This window comes from Ammospiza caudacuta, chromosome 4 (assembly GCF_027887145.1).
Source record: "Ammospiza caudacuta isolate bAmmCau1 chromosome 4, bAmmCau1.pri, whole genome shotgun sequence".
Lineage (NCBI taxonomy): Eukaryota > Metazoa > Chordata > Aves > Passeriformes > Passerellidae > Ammospiza > Ammospiza caudacuta.
Genome location: NC_080596.1, coordinates 22,526,091 through 22,550,919, shown reverse-complemented (window position 1 = coordinate 22,550,919; position 24,829 = coordinate 22,526,091). Strand labels below are relative to the sequence as shown.

At 42.0% G+C, this 24,829-nt stretch overlaps 1 protein-coding gene across 1 annotated transcript in view; it reads right to left on the bottom strand.

Moving 5' to 3' along the window:
* Nucleotides 1–19,295, bottom strand: part of ARHGAP10 (Rho GTPase activating protein 10) — a 137,728-nt gene extending 118,433 nt beyond the window's left edge. The window contains exon 1 of the mRNA XM_058803089.1: nt 19,043–19,295. Coding sequence (XP_058659072.1) covers nt 19,043–19,196 — 154 coding nt within the window. The 5' untranslated portion in view covers nt 19,197–19,295. The remainder of the gene's footprint in view (nt 1–19,042) is intronic.
* Nucleotides 19,296–24,829: the final 5,534 nt, after the last annotated feature.

Sequence of the window (24,829 nt, the reverse complement as noted above, 5' to 3'; positions counted from 1 at the left end):
GAAGAAAGAATTATGAAGGCAACTGAGCAACTGGTCACACTTGGTTGAAAGCAACCACAACTATTTCTAACTATATCCATTTAGCGTGTTTGCCACAGTAACCCAGAAAGACTTTTCCTCTGATAGTAGGAAATGAAAATTAAGAGAATCTTAAAGCTAGAAAACAACAAAACACACTCATTCAAAACTCTTTTAAAGGAAAGAAGAGAAGAACTTTTACTTCATGTTGCATCATGTCCTTATCTTCCCTGTCCCCTCTCTTAGGAATTTGCCTATGATATCAATAATTTCTGAATTACTTTAAAGCAGCCCTCTTTCATTTATCAGCAATATAAATATATTTTCATTTCTTAATATAAATGAGCAAATTTTGATCTGAAGAACACAGAAAAGCATTAAGGGAACAGAAAATAATTGTTTATGCTTTTCCTTAAACTCAAGAGCCAGCATTTGCACATTGCGTATTAATTCTGCAGAAATGATGCCCATAGAAATCCCAGGTTGCTTAAAGGATTCTTCCAACAGTTAGATGATCTTGGTCACGTTATCTGCAATTTCAGCAATCACAGGGACACTTCTGCACACTCATGTTTTAGTTGCTTTTTCTAAATTGCATCCCTCTCCAGTCATTAAAGAAAGCAACAGCAGCACCTAATACATTGCATGACAGCCTCACTTAATCCAACATTATAATCCATCTAAAAAAAAGGGAGACGGGAGACACGAGGTCAGTATTAAACTAAAGAGATAGATGGTTAAATGTTGCTGTTCCTCAGCACTAGGAAGGATTGACAACTTAAGCTCATCCTGGGACTCTCAGATACTCAGAATTACAATGTTTGAAGTGTTTCACAATGTCTGCACATCTCCCAGTCTCCTTTTATCAAACAAGGAAAGTTTTTATGCTTTAATTAAATATGTAATTTATATATTTGGCATAGCAAAACTATAGCCTTTTATTTTAGCACAGAATGGATGAAGCATCTACACATTTTTTTCTAGATGTTCTTTCTGCAATGCTCCCTTCCCAAAAACAACACTGGCAAACCAATACAAACACATTTACTGCTGACAGGCCATGATTTGGCCACATGACTGTCCTGCCTGTATTTCAGGTATTAGCGGGGTCAAATCTAATTATCAGAGACAGCTTGACAAGGCCTTTCAAATTGTTCAGGAAAGGTTCACTTGCCAGAACCCTAATGGAAGTCACAGTCTATAAAAAAAAAAATCTCACCCAGTTCAACTGAGCCTTGCAGTTCTGCTGACAGTTTTGCCCAATACATCACTTCACATAAATAATCTCAGTCTAGCAATCCTCTGTGAGTACTGTGAGGAATTTAGTGACCCACAATGTGTAAGAAGTACTGCCCTCAATGTTTACAGTCAAATGAATGAGGTTTTCTTCCTACATGATGACTGCAACAGAAATTACACTGGTATTAATCGTACAAATTATAAAAGCTTCTGTATGAGTACGACAGAGTGCTTCAGGCTATTCTGCCCTTCAAATCCTGCAATTCAAATAACAACCCTGTCTAGCAAGGGACAGCATATCAAAGAAGGTGTAAGGACTGAATTACAAGTTTTTCTAGTTAGTGGGTGTTTCTTCCCTTCATTTCCTGCCATGGGTGAACGGTACACAGATACCAGGATGCAACACACAAGCACACATACAAGTGTCTGGAGTTCATGGGAACACAACATAAGCATAACTCAGATTACCACGATTTTCATGCAGAAACAGCCATCCAAAGCAATTAAATGTTCAGGCAGTGTTTCAAGCAGAAATGTCTAACTTAGGAAGATAAGGAAAATTACCCAAGGGGAAGCATGTTAGCATATCTGATTAAGGAAGTGACCAGTATAGTGGAAAGCAAGAAAGGAAAGTACAATATCCACTTTCCTCAGAGACCCTAAAAGAAAAGTTCTGCAATAATTTATACTTCAAGTCCTTTGTTTCTGTGTACAGAAATGATACAATAATTGTTTAAATAGAAAAGACAGCTACATCTTCCAGGGGTAGAAGCAGAGCAGGCGGGGAAAGCAAATGTTCTGCAAGGGCACAGGAGAGCTAACAGGAGGGAGTTGCAGTGCCTGAGACTTTGCACCAAAAGCTCCAGCACAGGACAAAGTCTCTCACAGACAGTTTCTAGCCCTTAGAGAAGTTGTATTAACCAGGGAGCTTGCACTGGCAGCAAGAGCTAGTATCAAAACCAGCCCTAGTACTGAACGCATCAGTAGCTTTTCCTCTGGAAGCTCCAGAAGGGCTTTTCTATTTTCTACCATTACAGCTTTCCACTAGCTGTGTGCAAGACCCTGAATACAAGCTTGCACCCAGGTGGACAAGGGCCCTCAGTACTGTCAAGTGTTTGTTTATTTTTCATCTTCTTTAGAGGCACATTTAAAGCTGGAAGTGCAACATATGTTACTGACCACAAAACGCTCACCAAGTACTGTGTAATTGTGGGGTGATGCAAGAGAAAGAAGAGATGCCCTGGGATGTCAAGAGACAGAGTCTGATGAGAAGGAAACCTTTAAAGAAAAACAGAAACAAGATCAGATTCACTCCTTTCAGAAGACCTCTCCGTTCCTGTGGCCAAAACCCACAGCAAAACATTATGGCTTTTCTCCAGTCCAGTCCACTCTTTGAAAACTAGTGATTTGGTCTCAAACTTATTTAGAGTGTAGAGTTGGCAGTAACAGGCACTTAATAAAACAAACATGAGTATCATAAGCTGATCCTCCCTATTTCTACATTGTAGCAACTTATACCAAAATAAAGCAAAACATACCAAAGACCAGTGTAGGATTCCCAGACAAAGATAGTACAGTAAGTTTTGAACAGTGCTCACAGTTGCAGAGATTATACAGAACTGAGAGCAGAAAATGGATGGTGATTTCCTAATTACAGCCCAGTAAATGAAGAAATTTTTCCCCCAAAAAAATAATTTCTCGCAGTAAAAGATATATAAAATCATCATTTAATCCTTCTGTATTTAAAACTTTATTTACAGTGCCATAAAGACAGATGAGACAAATAGTTCACATACAATCAGCTATATGGATCCAAAGGGAAAGGAAAAGCACTCATGTTTTCTTTCTCATGTATGGTTGTGGGAAGGAAGAGGGAAACCTTCCCCTGATATGTCTCAATCCCACAGCAGGCATCTGCAAATGGGAACCTCTGCATAAACAGTCTTCTTGTATTCTTGGTCTGATGTCAACTCAAAGCACAACCATCCTCTCGCCCTTATTAGTAACAGAGATTAAGAAATACTTTATAAGGCAAGTAAAATTACTAATACAAAAATAGCTTAAAAATTTTAAACTTTATGACTCTTGGCAATGTACAATTAAACTGGCTTGCTGTTGCCCATTGAAACTCCAAATCCCGCCTGATTCTCAATTTGTTATCTTCTTTCCCATTGGTGGAAATAAAAGGCAGACTGGCTTTACATACATTCTATATCTTCACTCCTGGTTTCCAGAGATTCCCACTACTCTAAGACATTTATCCATACATAATCAATATAAAACAGTGGAACCAAGTAAGATTTAGTTCATGCTTCATTTAGCAGTTCAGTGGGAGCCACCTGCTTTGTGCTAGGGCAAGACTTGAGCTAGGATTCATTTGCAAGGCTTTCAGATTTTTCTTTTTTTTTTTTTTTTTTTGTTATTAGTTACCATTGTCAACAGACAGACAGAGAAGGATCCAAAAATTCAGTCAATTACTTTTAGGGCTGGGTAGCAGCCAGCAGGAATGCTCATTGCTGGGTTCAGCAGAGGTTTGCCAGATGATGAGAGATGTTAGAATCAGCAGCGAAAATTTCCTTTCTTGGCTTGTATCTGCTAAAGGCTACAATCACCAAATTAGGGCTAAGGATGGGTTCAGAAGAAAAAATTTAGAGCTAAATTTAGGACTGGTGTCAGTAGTAACCATCTGTAAGGGCAGAGACTGAGTTGGGTAGGGCCACTGATAGGAAAAGGAGAAGACAGAGTCAAAACTGGCAGTGAGCTCCAAAGGCTCTGCTCTGTGTGAGGCAGACTGAAGCGAGGAGCAGCAGAGGCAGCACGGAGCCAAGGGACACTGCAGGGGCTCAGGGTGGCACAGCCAGCTGCACCTTCAGCCTGAGTGAGCTGCTCAAGGTGAGCTCTGGACAAGCCAAAGGCACTGTACTGTAACTAGGCAAGCGTGTGTAGATTGTTGCCTGACTGGATGTAGCTCTGGAACCAATTGCTGGATTTGGGGTACATTTCCAACCAGAACAAGCCAAAACATTCAAAATTCCCTCAGAGCACCAAGGTAAGAACAGTCCCATGTCCTCCATATTCCAGAAAGTACCAAGAATCAAACAGATGGCTTCACCACCTCGTTGGAACATTTAACATGACTGCACAACAAAACTGAGCATTTAAAATCCAACACTCTCTCCAAATCTGCAAGAACCTACACCGAAACAGTTCTGATCACTGGTTGGGGGATTCAATGGGCAGTCCAAAACTCTCACAGTTTACAGCCCAATCCCAATGTCTCCAGGCTGTCTGACAAAACAAAATATGCCAATGCATGGGTAAAAAGGTTAAATGTCAGGGCCTCCTAATAACTAACTCTATCTCTAGTGAGGGCTTGATGTGCAATCCTATCTAATCACTTGGCCTCTCCCTTCAGCCATGTGTAAACAGAGCCACAGCCCAACCTAGTGCACAGGATGTTGAAACGTTCCCATCCAAAATGCTTTAAGCACTTAGAATTTTTAAGTGCTATACAGGTTAAGAGCTTTGTTTGTTTATTTTTAAGAATAATCTCATATTAATGTGCACATACTTCACTTGACAAAAAAACACAGTGCTACAAACAGAACACAGGAAACCATTACCAAGACTTTAAAATGGGTTGTGACTTGGGTGATCATAAGTAAATAAACTTACCTTTAATTCTTCTGATGACATTTTCTGCATATAAATCCTTCTACTGGGTTTTTCTAGTGGCAACCCCAAATAAGGAGCTTCATGCTATCAAGAATCCCAACCACACCAAGCTGTTCATTGCAGGAGTATAGGGCAAAGCAAGGAATTTCCCTCTGACTTGAATTCCTAAGTATCTGGTATCACTAAGAGTATGCAGAAGAATTAGTCTTTGCCAGACAGACGTGCTTCGTTTTGCTGGGACACAAAACAACAACTCTCAATTCCCTCTATTCACATTCATTACCCACTTACAGCTGTAACTATGTATCCTCTTGAACTGAAAACAAACATTAAACCAGCTCACACACAAACATCATTATAACTTAAGAAAACAAACATTAATGGAACTGTTTACGACACCAAGGAATCCTCAGCTCCCTATACTGCACATACCACTAAAACATTCCCATGGGCTTTGATCCAAAAACCACAAGAAGGCCATCAAGTATCAAAAGGCAACTTGAGAAAAGTGACTGCCAGCAATCAAATTCAACATGTTTAAGCAAACAGAAAACACAGGAAAAATTAAAACAAATTCCCTCAATAATGCTCAATAAGTGAATGCTATCATTCAATATTAATAAATATTATAATGTTATACAAAACAGTATTTTTTTTTTCTTTTTCCTCCTGGGAAAGGTTAGATAATCCATCACCTGAAAAGGCTGAGGTAAACTGCACTAGAGAGCAGTATAATGGGTCCCTCTCTGGAAGGAAAGCAACTGGGAATAAGCAAGTATCTTAAAGAAAGCAAGTAAAAAAGAAACCACACCACACTCCTCCCCAGAAGAGAACTGGCGTGCTCTCTTCCTCTGACATTACTAAATACTGACATCAATTTTTACAGAGCCACAAAAGAAATGTCTTTCCCCCTTCTAATTGTTCTGCTGTGACTAAAACTTCAACTGACATTGGCCACCCTGGTCTGAGGATATCTTTTCCAAAGGCCAGCAAGAAACTAGAGGCACATGCTCTGAAGAAGATTTGATTCAGTCATTGTTCTCTCCTACAGCTCTACCCTAAAACCTCTTAGGAAGCATGAGCATGTCCCCATGGTAGCATGTGCTAAATGCCTATTAGACCTTTCCTGTTCATCCCTAATACTTAAACTTGAACATTCACCAGAGTTTGCTCTATAAATGTTCACCAGAGAGGCAGCTGAAGACATCAAATGAGGCGACGAAGGCAGCAATTTCTGCTGACTACAGCAGGAATCTGAAAAGTTACATTACTCAGACCTCTCAGAGGGAAGACAGAGAAAGAAGAGACAGAATCACCAACCACTGAGTTCACGTCAACTATTTTCCAATCAAAATTCCTTCCTGGCATCCCCTAGTGCCTCTGCTTGTCACTGGGAATGCCTCCCCAACACACCCATCCAGGCACTCAGAACAAAACTCAGCAGCTGCTCCTATCTCTCTCAGCTACTACACTAATAATAGGGTCTAGGAAGCAATGTTCCAATAAGGCTGTTCAATAATGTCCTCATGATTCATGAGATCACCTCCAGACCATTAGTAAATATGGAAATATTCTATATTTAAAATGGAAATTGAAAGAAAGAATTTTCTTTTCCTGAAACCCGATGAAAAACAGCATCCTTATTCAAAGATAACACTCTTTAAAAGATAAATTCTCTTAACAAGGCTTTGCTGTCAAACCTGACATATCAAAAGCATACAATCCCTTTCATCTGCTCACAAGTCTTCAAGATCCTAAAAGCAAGCAAACCATAGCTATCACTACAGGAATGGAAAGCACATGCATAAAGCTTTATTTACAAAAGGACTGAAATGGAAATAAATGTTGATAGAATTATTTGAGAGTTATTTGACATTTTTGTGGTATCAGAAGCTTTTGTTTCAGGAGGGGCTTTGATTTCTTGTTTCAGTTACGTGTTGCTTACAAACACAGTAAGTTCTACTGAAAGAAACCTTTCTCTGTACCAGAGAAAAGTGGTGGAGGAGGCACTATCAGATTACTTGCCTGTGTGGTCCAGTTGCTTCCCCCATCCAAAAAAAAATTGCTACTTTTCCTGCCTGACATCTTAGTTCCTAATTCCATTTTTAAATGCATTGATGGTAATTATGCCAAGCTAATTTCCAAGAAGGTATTAAAGCCAGATTCTTTCTAAACACTTTCATTTCAAAAACAACAAAAAAAAAACATGCAAGAGGGAAAAAAACCCTCCTCAATGAAGCAAGCTTAGCAATAACTTTACCAACCTGAATTAGTACATCCATGAAGTGTTATAGCAAGGTTGGCATACCTGTTTTTCTTCACATCTGCATGCTTACTATTTAAAAAAAGTGAATGATTAAATGCTAGAAACCTTAGAAAAGCCAAACTGCTGACTGAAATTTCCACTGGAATAATCTGCATGGCAAGGGCAGAACAGCTGCCTTCTGAGCTCATACTTCCATGCCCTCTGTACTGAGATGTCCAGCCCATGACTGCAGGAGAACATGGAACATCCTCCTCTCGGATTCTGTATTAAGCTAATTTACTTGAAGAGGATAAAAACAGTTTATAACTACTGTCTAATTCCAATCATGACTGCAGAAAAAGAGCAGCCTTCCCTAATCCAGAAAGGACTCATACACAACACTTCTTTGTGACATTTCAATATTCATTAAATGCTTAGCAGATTAATAGCCCTAAATTTGAAGCAATAGATTAAATAGTGCTGAAAAGAAAGATATAAACTAGTGAGAGGTTTGCCCAAAGCTGCTCACAAAGTCACTTCTCTAGACACAGCTTGGTCTTTCATTTATAACATAAAATTATTCATGTATATGAAAAGAGAACTAATTTTGCAGACATGAACCATGACCACTATAGAAAAATCCTCAAGACTGGCAGCAACCTTTTTGCAGCACCTAAAATAAAAAAAAGGTGCCCTATATAAAAATTATGTTGCACCAAATTATAAGGTATTTTTCTAAATTAATAAAGAGGAATTCATACCTAAGACACACTCTAATTACAGATCTATTACAGTGGGTAATGAAGGCAGGAAGGGAAATGGAATTTCCAGGTAAGTGAAGACAAAGAATCATTTCTCTTGAGTCTCAGCTGCATTTCCCAAATAAAATTTGCGTCTTACATATCTTATACTACATTTACAGTGTAATATTTGTACATGCACAATAAAATTTTGTTTGTTGTGTGTGACTGACCTTTCTCACAGACCTTCAATCTGCTTGTTTTCAGGTCTCAGCCAAGGTAATTTCTAGTCATCAATACCCTCAGAGATGATTGCACTACTTGGCTCACTAGGTTCCAATCTCCTTCAGTTTTGCTATAGGCCCCCAGCAAAGTTCATCTAAATAGAGTGCCAAGTTCTATATATGACATTCAAGGATGCAACACAAACATTTCCTTAGTTCATTACACTAACTACACAAAAACTTGAGCTGCATGTCTGGAACTTAGAACTACTACTTCACAAAACATGGCAAAAAACTGCAGTGAGAGGAGAGACACAATTGGCAATAAATTTCCATGCTTGACTAGCTAGTTCCCAACCCCTCAGGATGGCAGCCTTCCCCCTCAGGTACAACAGAACCTCATGGGACAAGCAGTAATGGTGTTGGAAGACACCATTATACGACACAAAACACATAAATGTGTTTTGCAAAACAAAACAAAAACAGCCATGGGAGAGAGAAGCATTTCTTTCAACATCAGGTTTTCTTTTGCTGGTTTTGGCTGGATAGAGAAAATTTTCTTCATAGTGGCTGGTATGGGGCTGAGTTTTGGATTTGTGCTGAACACAGTGACAGTAATAAGGATGTTTTTGTTATTGCTGAGCAGGGCTTACACACAGCCAAAGCCTCTTCTAGTTTTTGTATAGCCTTGCTGGTGAGAAGACTGGGGATGCATGAGAGGTTAGGACAAGACCCAGCTGGGACAGATGACCCCAACTGAATGAAGTTTATATTACACAGAATATGCTGAGTTGGAATGGACCCACAAAGATCACGGAGTCCAGCTCCTGGCCCCGCACAGCACCATCCCCAAGAGTCACACCACGTGCCCAAGAGTATTGTCCAAATGCTTCCTGAGCTCTGTCAGAGTTGGTGCTGTCACCTCTTTCCTGAGGAGCCCATTTCAGTGTCCAACCATCCTCTGGGGAAAGAATTTTTTCCTGATATCCAAGCTAAGCCTCCCCTGACACAATTTCAGGCCACTCCCTCACATCCTGTCACTGTCACCACACAGAAGAGCTCAGTGTCTGCCCCTCCTCTTCCCCTCATGAGGAAGCTGTAAATGCAGTGAGGTCTCTCCTCAGTCTCCTCCAGGCTGAGCAAACCAAGTGACTTCAGCCACTCCTCATATGGCTTCCCCTCAAAACCCTTCAGCACCTTTCTTGCCCTCCTTTGGATGCTCTCCAATAGCTTAATATCTTGCTTATACTGTGGCACCCCAAACTGCCCCCAGCACTCAAGGTGAAGCCACCCCAGTGTAGAGCAGAGCAGGACAATCCCCTCCCTTGCCCAGCTGGTGATGCTGCGCCTGATGCCCCCCAGGACAGGGCTGGCCCTCCTGTCTGCCAGGGCACTGACTCACATTCAACTTTCCATGGACCAGCACCCCCAGGGCCCTTTGCAGAGTGCTGCTCTCCAGCCTCTCATTCCCCAGCCTGTCCATACACCCAGGGTTGCCCCACCCCATGGGGAAGTGCAGAACCCTGCAAGTGCAGAATCTGGCACTTGCCCTGGCTGGACTTCACCTGGCTGGTGATTGCCCAGCCCTCTATTTTGTCAAGGTCTCTCTGAAGGGCCTCCCTGCCTTCAGGGAGTCAACAGCTCCTCCCAGCTTTGTGTGATCTGCAAACTTGTTTAGCATCCCTTCCAGTCCTGCATCCAAGTTTTAATGGGGATGTTGAAAAGCACAGGACTTAAGATGGAGCCCTAGAGAACACCACTAGTGACAGGTCTCCAGTGCACACCCTTCAGTCCAGCCCTCTGTGCCCAGCTGTGAGCCAGCTGCTCACCCACTGCATGCTCTGTTTGTACAGCCTGTGCAGAAGGACCCTGAGAGACACCAGCCAAGCTTTGCTGAAATCCAAAACCTTTACATCAGCTGGCTTCCCTTGATCAAATAGCTGCATTTATTGTCATTAAAAAAAAAAAATCCGGTTTGATCAGCAGGAATTTCTATACCTGTGGTGTCATGCTCCATATATAAAGAAGGGAGAAGAAGGAGGAAGTGGGGGAATGTTTGAAGTAACAGCATTTGTCTTTCCAAGTAACCCTTACAGATGACTGGGCTCTGCTCTCCTGGAAATGACTGAGCACCTGGCTGCCTGCCCATGGGAAGTGAAAAATTCCTTGTTTTGCTTTACTGATGCTCACGGCTTTTGTTTTCCCTGGGTAGAGAACCCAGGAGTTCTCTAGCTTTCACCCTTCTAATTTTGTCCATAGTCCCACCAGCTGGGAGAATGAGCAAGTGGCTGCGTGATTCTCAGCTGTTAGCTGGGTTTAAGCCATGACACTCCTAAAAATTAAAAAAAAAAAACCCAAAATATAAAGGCAATAATTCTAGGTAGTTTGATTTCTTTTAGCAAAGATGCTGAATCCCCTGGAACAAGAAAACAGCTACAATAGGCACAACAGAAATTTGAAACTGTGCATTTTGAAATGACTGAAAGCATAAAAAGAAGCACAATAAAAGAACAGGAATATTACCACAGAGCAAGTGTTTGAGAGCAGACTGGACAAAGTCAGCTTTGTTCCTGAAAAGCTTGCAGGCTGAGGAGTTGAACAGGCAAAAAGCTTTGGAGAAACAGTCCTTTGGCCCGTGACTGAGTTTGTCAGTCAGTCCAGGCCTCTCCAACAGAGAGCTTACAACCTGAGATTGTAAGAGGAAAAAGGCATGAACAAGTTACACTGTTTTGCTCTCAGAGCAGTGATGCGCTCCAAAGGCTGACACTATGCAGCAGTCACAGTCTGTTAATGCACATAAACTGCAAGCTCAGCCCCAAAACAGAATTCTAAGAACTGGGACCCACTGTCAAAATGATATTTTTACAAGTTTGTGTCAAGTCCTCCATGACCTGGAAGCTCCCTCCACCTGTTTGCAAGACAACAGGATTTTCTTTTGAAGAAGCACATCCTAAGCAATTACACTTTTATGTAAAACTGCTACAAGTTTACATATACTTTTTTTTGCTCCAACACATAAACATTCAAATATTAGTAATATTTTTCAAAACAAGCAACTCTAATGACTGACAAAACCACAGATTAAATCAAAACATTTACATCAGCTGGCTTCCCTTGATCAACTAGGTGCAAAAAAAAAAATACAGTGTTCTCTCTCTGCTTGGGAAAACATCCCAATTTTTGAGATTTGATACAATAAGGCTTAAACACTTGGTGTATGACAAACCTTATACTCCTCAATACTTTTCATCACTATTTAATCTATTGCTTCGAATTCAGGGTTATTCTAAGTCCCCATGCCTAATGGAGGAAGCCTAATGGAGGACATGGACACATTCAAAGCTAAAAACCACTCACCAGCAACAAAGTGGCTGAGAACCTGTTCCTGGACACCACACACACTACAATGTCCTTTCAGGCCCAGCTCTGGTACAAAGCCCTGCTCAGTTTCATCCTGGATACTCAATTTTCCCTGCCAAATTAAACAAAGCATTGTTTTTCCTCTTCAAGGACATGCAGTCCCAAGCAGCCAGGTGCACATACAAAAGCTGACAAGGACCCAGGGAAGCTGTAACAAGGAGATCTACTGAGAGACAAAGCCCATCTCTGACCCACCTATTGAGGCAATAACCTCCACCTGCCCAGTCCTATCATTTAAAAAGGCAATAGAGGGTTTATTCAAAGGTCTGGGCTGTAGTAAAACCATAATCTGTTGAATAACACTATGATTTTCTATCCCTGTAGATTATTTTCCCCTCATGCTTCTCCTTTCCCACAAAAGACAAGCTTAGCATGAATGATTTACAGGAACTTCTGATTTGGCCTTGGCCTGTGATGGCCACATAGCTTTTGAGGGCCTGGATGTTTTCTCTCTATTTTTATCCTGAAAGATGAGCAAACACACAGGATGGAAAAGAGCGACAAAGGGAGGAAACAAAAACAGAGCCGAAGGAGTAAAAGACAAAGAACATGGTATCTGCAAGAAGCTCCATCCATAGTTAGAATCAGGTATGGAAAAACAGCATGACATTGAGGTTGTCTGTCAAAATTTGCCACAATTATCTGTTTAGGAAAAGAATTGGAGGACAGTGTAAACCAGGCCACACACTTGCCTTTCCAGTATCTTATTTCCAGCGAGATAACAAGACACACTTTGGACAGAAGGCACACATTTATCCGGGCTGTATAATATGGGGCTTCATAAATTACTGCCCTCTCTCCATCAAAGTCACACCCAGAGGAAAACAACCTCCACAGGAGCTGCTGGGATGGAGTACAAGTGCCTGCTTCAACTCATTGCAAAACTGATGGCTGAGTTTAAATTTGGCAAGGAAGATGGTTTTGACTTAGCAACAAGGCAGATTTTAGATGCTGATTAAGATTGACAACTACAGTGGGTGGCAGCAACCACCAGCAGAGAAATGTTACATTCCCTGAACAGTACTTTCTTAAGTTATTCTGCCAATATGTGCCCAAGTTTATCTGATCATATATTTTACACTCATTAGATAATCCAGAAAGCATTCATTTGCTCCAAGTGTCTTAATTAGCCAACTCAGAAACTTGAAGACATTTAAAAGATAACCAAAACACTGAGCATATTGTAGTATCTAAAGGACAACTGTCATAGAACAGCAAATATGGTACTGAAACTCAGAAAAGTGGCATTAGACACAAAAGGAAGCCCCATCAGACACGAGCAAATCATAAAAATTATCTCAAGAAGCCACAACCCACACTATCAAAACACTAAGCATATTGCCAAGATTCACATGCTGTGAACTCTCTCTCTGAAACAGCCAAGCCCCTGGTTTTTAGGTTAATGTGCTAAGTGTTGCAGCAGTGACTGAGGTTGGCACTGTAAAACGAAAGCACTACAGTCAATGTAAACCTTAGACATTAATTACATCATGTCACAAAACAGCTGGGAAGGAGGAGACAAGCACTGGGATGCAGCTCTGCAGTGCCAGTCCAAACATGTTTGCTACTTCCCAAAAAAAAATAATCACCATAGCACTCTCCTTCCTGCCCCCTTGGAAAAACATCTGGGCAGAAAGAGATGTTCTGCCTCAAAAAAACTGACCAAGTTATTTCAGACTGGACTTGAGGAGTGTTATCAGTGTCATAAGGTCAGCTTGGTAAAATTTGCAACATTTTTGCAATACAGAGCTGGAAGGCACAGGATAATTTTAGGAAGAGCATACACCTACAGCTTAGCAGTGGGCCTATTGTTCTTAATTTCAAGCAGGTGTTGGCACTTTACAGACTGTAGGGCAAATGCACTCTTTTCTACAACTCCTTAAGACAGACAGATTCCACAGGATTCTAAAATTACCTTTATAAAGTCTTGTCATTTAAAAAAAAATCAAGGAAAAAAACCATCTCAACATGATCTACCAGACAACATCTCTAAAATCTATAAACTTATTTCTGTGGTTTTGTCCCAAAGACTGACAATTACACCTATCAGTGATGCTCTCTTTAATGACCACACACACATTTTATCTAAAGCTGAAAAATGATACCTTTCCCCCCAAATTATTAAAAGACAAAATAACTTCATTTAATGACAGTTTTTCCCATCTCTCAGAACTAACAAAATCCATGTAAATTCATGAATTTTTATATTTTCTGCTCTCACAGATGTTCAGTAGCACAACGCTCTGCTTTCAATACAGAAAAAAAAATGAACAGTGGAACATCTACAGGACAAAGACAGTAATGAAGCTAGTTAGTAATTCAAGCTGAAGAGATGAGATTCAAGCTGACAAACTGGCATCCTCCACAGAATGAGCCTGACACTTTTTATAGCTACTGACACAGTAACGAATGCTCTACTTGGGGTGGAGCTAAACAAAATGTTCTTTAGAGTACTTTCTTAAATATAAGCATTTCCCTGGTCCTTGTACAGAAACAACTTTATCTACAAGCAGAAAAGAAAAAAAAAATAAAGTGCTGTCAGAGTTAATTAGGCCTCAGCTGTGGCAATTATCTTGATGGGAAGGGAAAAGCAACATTTTTTTATGTTATAATCAGCAACTCTTTCTTAAGGGAAATCTCTATTAGATGGGCCCCAAAGTACCTGTTTGCCTTAGTTCTCTAATGAGCTCAATGATGGAAACAATTCCAATAGAAAGTTGAAGATTTTTAAAGGTACACATAACTCAGTAGCCTTTGCAATACTGCCCTTGAAGTAATTTTTATCTAACGTGGCCCTAGCAGAGTATATTTCAATTTTAAATCTCAGAGCATTCACATACAACATTGATTTGCTCATGGTTATCACACCTAAAGCATGCCTTACAATAGAAATAAAGCCTGGGTGTGAGTTACTAATTGAAAAATAAAATAGCTTTTTAAAATGCTAAATATAAAGATTTATAAATTCAGAGGTCTCACTGAATTCAAGGCAAAATAATCAAATATAGAGCTCCAACTAACCTCAGCTGACTTAGGAAATTTTGCACACAAGTTAAACTAAGACCCTCTTGCAATATTCCCCCCTTCCCCATTAAGTAAAATGGCATTAAGTTTTTACTCAACCTTTGGGTTCTACCTAAATCTTCAGTGAATGCCCATTTCTTGTCTAGAAGTTATTAAGAAGCCCTATATTAGTGGTTTTCTCTTACTTCTTTGACATGTACTGGAATGTCAGTAGAACATTTTTGTTGCAAAAAAAAATTCCTAAGACTTTGAAAGCTGGCACACATTACACATGGTTTCATAACTGCAGATTATATTAAGGAAAGCTTTAAAAACTAGACAATTAGTGCTTAAGAAAAAAAATGCACCACAGCTTAAGTGGTCTGAGAGGTTTTTATGTGGTGTTATTATTATAAAAGCTGGATTACCACAGCTTTTATATTTACATAACAATATATACACCAAGTCAGGCCAATATCTAACTAGACCAGTGTCTGGACGGTCAACCACCACCACACACCAAGAGAACTGGCCAAGAAAAAGCATAAGGGTTTGGACAATTCAGATACCAAACTGGGGCTTGGGACTGGATTAGGTTCTTCAATCATCTTTGTTAAAACAAATACTCATCACTAACTCTGTATATTCCAACAAACTCTTTCTACACATAAAATAAAATTGGTTGCCATTTTGTATGCAGTCTGGAAGAGTGCAAGAAAGAACTCTTCCACGAAAAACACAAAAACAAATGGCAATAAGAAACAGTCACTGAGTATGCTGGGCTGCACTGGATAGCCAGGATGCCCAGTGCACCCAGTACATCCATCTTCTGTCTTCACCAGCCCATCACAAAGTCACTGCAGCTGGCTCAAACAGAATTCTGCTCCAATTTGAGCCTAAATCCAAGAATGGGGAGGTTCTGCTTTCAGGCACATGGAACAGCTGTGAGCATGCACTCATGAGTATGCTTTGCAAAGGCCCTGTGAGAAAGCCAAAACCTGTACTCATTCTGACTCTTCCTACTCCACTTGGCATCTCATTAGCAGCAACAGCTCCTGCTGCAGGTATACAAAAAAAACCCAAAAATCTTCAAAAAATATCTCCAAAGCCCCCCAAAAATCTCACACTCATACAAAGAGGCCTAGAGTTGGATCAACACAGGGAGAAGAATTCAGACTAAATATATAGTATTTATCCAGTGTTGTATTCTTTAGCTTCCAACAAATGGCACTGCAGATTTTTCGGAGCTCAGAACTAAACCTCTTAACGTTCCTTTCATGATTCAGAATAAGGATTCTCTTATCAGGCACCTTTAAATTCACTTTCACTGAAGCACAACTTCCTCCATCCAGAAGTTATTTATAAACCATATTGATCCTAACTTGTTTAACTGAATTGGAATCCCCCAAGAAATAGTACGTTTCTATTTTAAAAAGCACAAGTGCATACCACTTGTATTTACTGATTAGTAACAGTAAGGAAAAATGGGTTTGTACTCCTTTTAAACACATTTAACTGTCATAAGAAAAGGAAGAATCACCTTTTGCTAACTCATCTTTACAATATTTAGCTTGAACTAGACAACTTAGTGATTCAAAACCTTACACAGGAAACAGACAACTTTGAGTCACTCTTGTTTATCTCTCTATCACATTACTGAAACTACTGAAACTTAAAAGTGTAAAGATACACTTGAAGTATGCTTGACTCTGGAAATTCAACAATTTAAATACGCAATTTTTTTTTTGTTCTCTTTTTTAAGTAGTACAGTCCTATCCTAGCAAAAATCAATTCTTCTGAGTTTTAGGTGAAAAATACAATCTCATACGACTGAGGAGACAAAGGGAAAGGAGCCAGTGAGAGGATCCACATTGTGTTACTGTTGTACCCTGCAAGACAATGATAGTTCCTATGAATTAGAGGGAGTGGCAGCAGTATCTGCTATCACATGTCAAGATGTAACCCAGTGCAGGCAGCATCAAAGTCACTGACAAGGCTGTCTGTCAGGCAGGAAGAGGGATCCAGTCAATTGCATCAGTTATTCACACCTAAAGAATCCCCTTAACGTTTGCTGCCAGCTTTACAAGTGAAATAAGGAAATTGCTAAGGGAGTGAAATGCTGAAATGCAGTGTCTATTGCAGTCCCACAAATTACACATCTCCCACAAATTAAAGAACAATAGTGCACCTACTATGTTTTATACTTTACACATCACTCAGAGCAGCTTATCACACTCACATATCAATTACACCAAGTGCAAATCTCATATTTTACCGGTTCTAGAAACAGGGAAATATTTTCGCTATTATCGAGATGATATTTTTCGTTCAAAAGACTAAAACAGACAATTTTCTAAAAATTGTCAGCAACTGTTGTTTAAGAGGCAATCATCTAAGCTCACTACACCCTGCTTTATTATCACATTCTCAAAATTGCAGTCAAATTCTTTGTGCAGAAAATGCACAAAATAGACCATTCTGTCTAGACCACTTCTGAAGCTGGGTTTTTGGAACAAATATTAATCCCATTTGGTTTCCTGACAGCAAATAAATCAAGTTCCTCAAAGAATTTAGATGATAACGTTTTCTTCTGGAAACACAAGGAGGGCCAATATCCTAGCCACTGGGGTTTTAGTGGGTTTTAACCACTGGGCTCCCTGTGCTTCCTCTACTTCAATTTGTCTTTAAATGTCTGTTGAACAGCGGCACTCCTTCACCAGCACCAGCGGAAGGCAACTGAGCTTCAAACCTGTCACTCAGGGCACTCTAAAGAGGAGAGGCAACTGCAGAAACCTGAAATGTGGGAAGAAGGGTCTAACCTGTTTGTACTTTTCAAACAAGTATTCTGAAGATGTTTGTTAGAATAAGGTACAGCAACTAAACTCAAGAATAAACCTGAGACTCTCATCTCAGAAAGGAAGGCAGTGCTTAGACCTGAACAGGCAGGATCTCAGACAGCCTCTCTAAATATTACTCATGGACTAGCCCAAAGTATTTAATGGAGTCCTCCCAGGCCAGGTGGCTCTGGCCACCACACTTGGCTTCCACCACACACAGGAAAGCACCCTGAGCACTGCACACAAAGCCAATTTAGCAGCACAGGATTCTGGTATGCTGTGGACACCCAGCTGTGGACAGGATGCTCATTTGAGTCAGGGCTTTCCTCACCACAGCCAGCTCCACGCTTTCAAATTAAGTTTTGTATACATTACTGTACATGAGCAACTGAGAGCTTGGGGCAGTTGCCAAAATAATGTCTAGATGCTTGAGGAAGAGAAATTGAATTATTTCCCTCTACTGTTCTTATCCAATTTTGGAGACACTTTTTTACTTTATACCCCAAGTTAAGATGATTTACACTGACACTTCAAGTCACAGATTTGGAATAATCCTCCAAGATCACAATGTGCAGTAACTGAATGTAAATTGGCCAAAGAATAACAGTTACACACCAGTGCCATTTGATACGGCATTTTCTACTGGAGACAAATCCAGAAAACAGTGGTTTTTATTTATAGAAATGAGTTAATTCTGGTTTTAAAAACTTCACCATATCCAGGCAGCTACACTGATCAAACCACCAGCCAAAACCCTATCAGTTTAATGGAAACATCCTGACAGCATGGTTTCCTGGCTTCAGAAGTTTACCCTACCATAGGTGCTGTGCACTTCCGAGAACAAAGTGCCAGAGCATTATTAGTGGTTTATTTGAAAATTGGTATAGCAAATCATCCTACCACATATTTAGGTGACTACAGAACTGTGTCTTATGTTAAATGGAAAAATACATTAGCACAATAAAATAACAACAAAAATACTAAGAACATGCATGAACGTGGTTATTCAAGGCAAAAAAAAACATGATTCCCACATAAAACACATTATAGCTAGCTATTTATATACACTGTGTATATACTCAACAATTAAACGCAGCATTAACAAAACACCAGCACATTTTAAGAGGCCAAAGGCACAGAACCGGTAACCAGCGCTGTCAGCACAAAACTGAGTCTGAAAATTCCTGAACACACTTCTTTTGACAGAGGCATTTTCCAGCAGCCTCCCCACAGGCTGCAGCGCACAGGCACGCCACGGTTATGGCCAGTACGCGGTTCGCGGCCGCTCAGCTCGCAGCGCACCGGCAGCACCTGGCACCGAGCGCTGCCGGCGGATTCACACGGCAGCCGGGGCTGCTCGGGCTCGGCACCGCCGAACACAGCAGCCAGGCCCGGCCCAGCAACCGGGCAGAGGCAACAGGAGTGCCCCGGCGCTGCCACCGCCTCCATCCCTTATTGCCCTCCGCGGAGAAGGGCTGCAGAGGACCCGCGTCTCCAAGCGGCTGATGGGGAGCCCCAGGGAGAGGCTGGAGAGCGCCGTTGCAAAGCTCCGTGCCACAAAGGCGAGCGCCGCCGGCTTAAAGGCAAAGCTCCCGGCGCCGGGCAGCCGCCCCCGCAGCTCCCCCCGCTCCCGCCACTCACTCTTGGTCGCGGCGATCAGGTTCTTCCCATCCTTCAGCAACTCCTTGATAAACTTATTAGTCTTCTCCAGCTCGGCCTCGTGGGCTCTCACCCGCTCCCTGAACCAGGGGCTGTCCAGGTAGCAGTCGCTGAACTCCAGGGGCTGCAGCCCCATGGCTGCCGCTGCTGCCGCCGCCGCGCCGGGCTCGGCTCCCCGCGAACCGCAGCACCGCCGCCCTCCGCAGCCGCGGCCACAAAGACGGAGCAGCAGCTCCCCCCTCACACGGCTGGGCGCGGGCACAGACAGCCGAGCTCAGCGGAGCCGCCCTCCCGGCAGCCCCGCCGGGACACGCCCGAGCGGGGCGGACAGAGCCCGGGGCCCGCCCCTTCCCCGCCCCTTCCTCGCCCCTTCCCCGCCCCTTCCTCGCCCCTTCCTCGCCCCTTCCTCGCCCCTTCCCCGCCCCTTCCCCGCTCCTTCCCCGCTCCCCGCGGCGGCGGCTCCGGGCGGGGCCGCCCCGGTGCGCCCGGTGCCCGGGCAGGGCGGCTCGGCTGAGGCGCTGCGGGCGTCCCCGAGCGGAGAATGGGAGCAGGTACCGCTACCGATAGAGCCCTGTGCTCCGCATGGACACCGCGGCAAGTCACCGATGGACGGACACCAACCCCGCCAGGGACAAGCGCGGGAGGCTGCTCCTGGGACCGGACAGCCCTGGCTCCGTGTGTAGCCTGGAGAACAGAGCAGCGCTGTGCAAAGGACCTGGGGGTGCTGGTCCATGGAAAGTTGAATGCGAGTGAGTGCCTTGGTAACCGGGAGGGCCAACCCTGTCCTGGGGGACATCAGGCTGCCGATCAAAGGAGGGGATTGCCTTGCCCTGCTCTGCACTGGAGCGGCCTCACCTCGAGAGCTGGGGACAGCTTTGGGTGCCACATTAAAAAAACGGCATTAAGCTATTAGAGAGTGTCCAAAGGAGGGCTACGAGAATGGTGAAGGGTTTTGAGGGGAAGCCATATGAGGAGCAGCTGTAGTCACTTGGTTTGTTCAGCCTGGAGGAAACTGATGAGAGACCTCATTGTGGTCTTCAACTTGTTCGTGAGGGGAAGAGGAGGTGTGGGCACTGATCTCTGTGGTACCCAATGACAAGACTTGAGAAAACAGCATGAAGTTGAGTCATAGGTGGTTTACTTTGTGTATCAGGAAAAGGTTTTTCACCCAGAGGGTGGTTGGGTACTTGAAAAGGCCTCCCAGGGAAGTGGTCACAGCCTCAAGCCTGACAGACTCAAGAAGTGTTTGGACAGTGCTCTCAGGCACATGGTGGGATTCCTGGGATGTCCTGTGCAGGGCCAGAGTTGGACTCAATGATTCTGATGGGTCCCTTCCTACTCAGCATATTTAATGGTTCTGTGACTGTACCAGTCATTGGGGCCCCTGCATCTCATGGAATCCTCTGTGAGCTTTAGGAAGGGGCTGAGCAGGCTCTCAGAGGGAGGATGCATAGAGCAGCACATGGGCTGCTTGAGCCAAAATTGGCTGTGGTGGTGGTTGTCTACCAGCTGAGAAGGCTGGTGTTGCTCACCCTGTCCCACTTGTGTCTGCACATGAAATACTCAGTAAAGGAGATAGAGACTCACCTTCATGTCTTCATTCAATAAACTACTACAGTCTTGTGAACAAGAACTGTGGCAACAGCAAGACCCTGAGAAGACCACTCAATGCTGAATTGTTTCAGTTAAGAATGTTAGGAAACTAATGACGAAGGCAGAAAAGGCTTATAGTTATATTTGTGTTTATAATTTAGCTATAATTCATGGTTTCAATGGTTTGACAATCCAGAGTGGTTTCATGGGACTTTTTCAGATGATTGGAAGGTATATATATATTAGTCATGAGTGTCTACTTTGGGAGTCAATTCAATCTATTTTTTTTCTGTATTTTGGCAAATTGGGTTCCCTTTCCCTTCTGAGATGAAGATAACTGGTGGTGTAACTATCAAGCTTTTTCTGTATGACCCCATGCACTGACCTGGAGAAGTCAAGTATGGAAATAGGTGGGCACTTTACAAATCTCATTTTTAATTACTCCTGTTCATAAAGCTGTATATTGGGAAGTATTCAATTTTGCAAACATTTGGGTTTTTTAATACCTGTCCACTTCAGAGCCTGCTTCAGAAACCAGTCTGAGGATATGTGTTACTCATCTGGCAGCAATCACAGAGCTCAAGTGAGTAAACACAGCATTTCATGATCAAAGAGCAAGATAACATCCTCATTGTTCATGTAGATAAGGATGGTAAGAAAACAATTACGTAAAGACAGGGCCAGGGAGAAGGGGCTTGACATGAAGGCTCATGTGTAAGTGTAGTTTCTGAAAGTAGTCTGAAAATGAGGGTGGCCCCTCCAAATGAGATGCCACCTAAACCTGCAGATGATCTGCTGAAATCACAGCAGACCAGGAGGGGCTATTGAGAGCTGATCCTGAATGTTCAGTTTTTCAGCCAAGTGTTCCACCTGCTAGATGACATTATCTGCTGGTAGTTATTTTCTAATATTACTTAGCTGAGAAGTTTCTATGCTATTCAAAAATCAGTTTAAAAAGAAAAAGAAAACCACCTTAAATAACAAACAATCTTTATCTCTGTTTAGATTACTGAAGTAGCATTTCAAGTATAAGTATGTCTTCCATGGATAGTTTGTTTACTTTGTTCTGTAGTGTTCTCCAGCATTAAAGTTAGAATAATATTTTTCTTGGCTGTTTTTAGTTATTTTAATTTCCCTATTATATTTTCAGTGAAGTGCTGTAAAGTAGTGGGGTCCCATGCTTTGTGTGGAGTTGCTTGCACTGAAATAAAAATTATTTTAAAAACTGAATGTTTGTCTTAGTCATGGGGATTTTTAGCTGGCAAAAATACCCAGCAGGTCTGGGACAAATTTAGATTTGTCCTACTATGACAGGCTTATCAGGGGAAATTGGTCTACCTGCCTCAATCATGTGAAATAAAAATGTATTCCTTTCTAGTTGTAGCTAAGAATAGCATTCAGTCCAATTTATATACATAAAAATAACACATTTTTTCCCAGAATAAAGAAAGTAAACTTCTATTTACATAATAAAACAAGAAAGCAAACTCACTACTAAATTGAAATTCTACACTCTTTATCCAGTTAATCAAAACAACATGCTGGATTCCTACCACCACAGTTATTAAATATATGTTTTCCTAAACTTGACCCACAAGTTCAAAATACTGTCACACTCTGAAAAAGCAGAATTGTGATTTAAAACAAAAGATGGAACACTGAGGGGAAATAATAACCTATTATTTATGCACAACAATTACCTATGTAATGAGCAATAAAAGGAGTTGCCCTTTTACCACTAATTACCACCACTAATTAAGGCTCCAAGTGGCTTTGTATCAGAAAAATCTCTGCTTTTCTGCCACTCCCTACTCAAGGTCATCAAATTTTACAGCCTTCTTGTAGCCTCTTTTAAGAGACTATGACACAGATTGACTATGTGAAGCTGTAGCAATATCCTGTCCATAAACTGTGTATTTATCTTTGCTTTGGTTGTTTTCCTTTGACATTCTGTGCAAGCATGGTTTCAGGAAATACCCTCTTCAAGTAATTTTATACAACAGGCATATACACCAGCATATCATATGTTTTGTTCCATCTTAACTTCCTTATGTTATTTTCAGATCTCCATTCTGATTTTTATGGAAGATGATATTCTGATGTGTGGCTGATTGTGTCTCCAGGCTGCATGTTAAGGAGAAGCAGGTTAGAAATTAGTAAATTTAACTTTCAGTTTTACTGATGTTTTGTTACAGAGAATTGATATCAGCTTCCACCATTTCCAACACACAGCTGTGTTGTTCAAAACATCACTAGCAATAGCAGCCTTCCAAGGAATTATAATTTTTTTTGTCTTTGTCTAAGCACTTTTACCTCTGTCATGGGTTTAATAGAGGGTTTAAAGAGTTTCCTTCTAACTCCCATTTTGCTTATGACTGTGTCATCACAGTTGACTTGCAAGACCTTAGGGGTCTGATGCACATGTGAGATACCTCGAGGCTGCATGCTCCCTCTCCTTGCATCCATCAGCAGTTCATACATAAAAACAGACTGGTCTGCAAGCACTCACCATGCAGACCAACATTATTTACTCTACTGTCAGCCAATTTGATGATTATTATGGAAATCATGTATATCTCTGATGGGCATTCCTTTCTGTCACTCCTTTACAGCGCAAGCTTTACCCAACAAATTATTTTAGAAAGCAGCTGTATGTTTTGTCACTGTTATAAAGTATTGTGTCCTGGAGCTACTTTTTCCTGAAGTGTTCCATCACAAAGTTGTGAGTATGAAATTCACAAGTATCCTCCCCAGCCTTTGAAATGAATCGACTCTTGTGAATTTCAAGGGTTTTACTCTGCTATATTTTAGTAATCTTCACAAATAGGTCAAATTAGCACACAGTACTATTTCATTTATGCTTAAAAATATGCCCTATAAAGAATTTATGCTACCCACTAGCATTTATTTCCTCTGACAAAAAATACAGCTGAATTAGTTTGGAGAACCATGGAGGACCAGAGATAATTGCCCATTACAATATTTGGTGCAGTCCAGCTCTTGTTACACCTCACTGACCCCAGGTGATAATTGCATTGTGTTTTTTCTCTTGTTTTTGCTCATGATGTCCCACAGGTGCTAACATTTTCTTTGCCTCATACTATCATCGTCTAGATGGAAAGCATAATTAAGCCAAAGTCCAAAAAGGTTGTTCCCTATCTGTAACTAATTTAAAGTTCACAGCTTTTTTTTGGCTTTCAAAACTGAATGAAGGCTTCTTAGTACCAATCAATAAATTGATTAAATATATATCCTCCTTTGGAGCTCAGTCCTCATATGAAGTATTTGATACTTTTTGATACTGATACTTACACACATCCTCATGGACTTCATTCAGCCCAAGTGCTTTACCAAGTTATGTTTTTTCTAGCACAGCTCACAGTTTAGCTGCTACAGCGTTTCATTGAGACTCATGCTCCCAAATCCGTACGTGCTCTTTTCATCTTGTTCAAAATGCTGGCCTGGCATTTTACACAACGCTCATTTGTTTCTAAAAGAGTACGCACACACAATATGCACAGCTGTAAAAGCGTGGAAGAGCTGCATTCATGCTTTGAAACGGGAAAGTAGAGATGAGCAGCTTCCAAACGCTTCATAATTAGTAAACAATGCCGCGGCCTGTTCCTGCCGCAGAAGTAGGACATGACCGAATGAACTCTGCCTTTTTAGAGCCGCACTCCGGGGCTCCGAATGGGCCCGTTCCCGAAGGGGGCTGTCCCCGGAGCAGACAGCTCCACAGGGAAGGTAAGCGGTGGCACAGGAATGGGAGGGGGCAGGATACGGAACTCGGGATATGGAGCAAAGCTCTGGATTTTGCTCCTCGCGGTCTGCGGCTGCCGAGCGAAGCTCTCAATCAAAGGTCCAAGAAAAGCTTGTTGGTGACTTAAAGCCGGTGTTGTTCTCCCCTGAGGTTCTCGGGAACTTACCAAGAGGGGAATTAAAACTTAGAGTCAGGAGCACCGTGACTACAAAGCAGTGAAGGGAGGCAGTGCTACACAGCGCTGGGCAGCATTTAAGGTGGTGGTTCTTCCATGCTGGCCGAGCAGCCCTGAACAGCCCCGACCGCCAAGGGACAGCACCTGGCATAAATGCCGATCCCTTCCACAGCCCTGCGCTGGCACGAGCTGCACTGCCAGCTTCCAGAGGCTCGGATGCGGGCCGAGAAAGGCCGCGGGT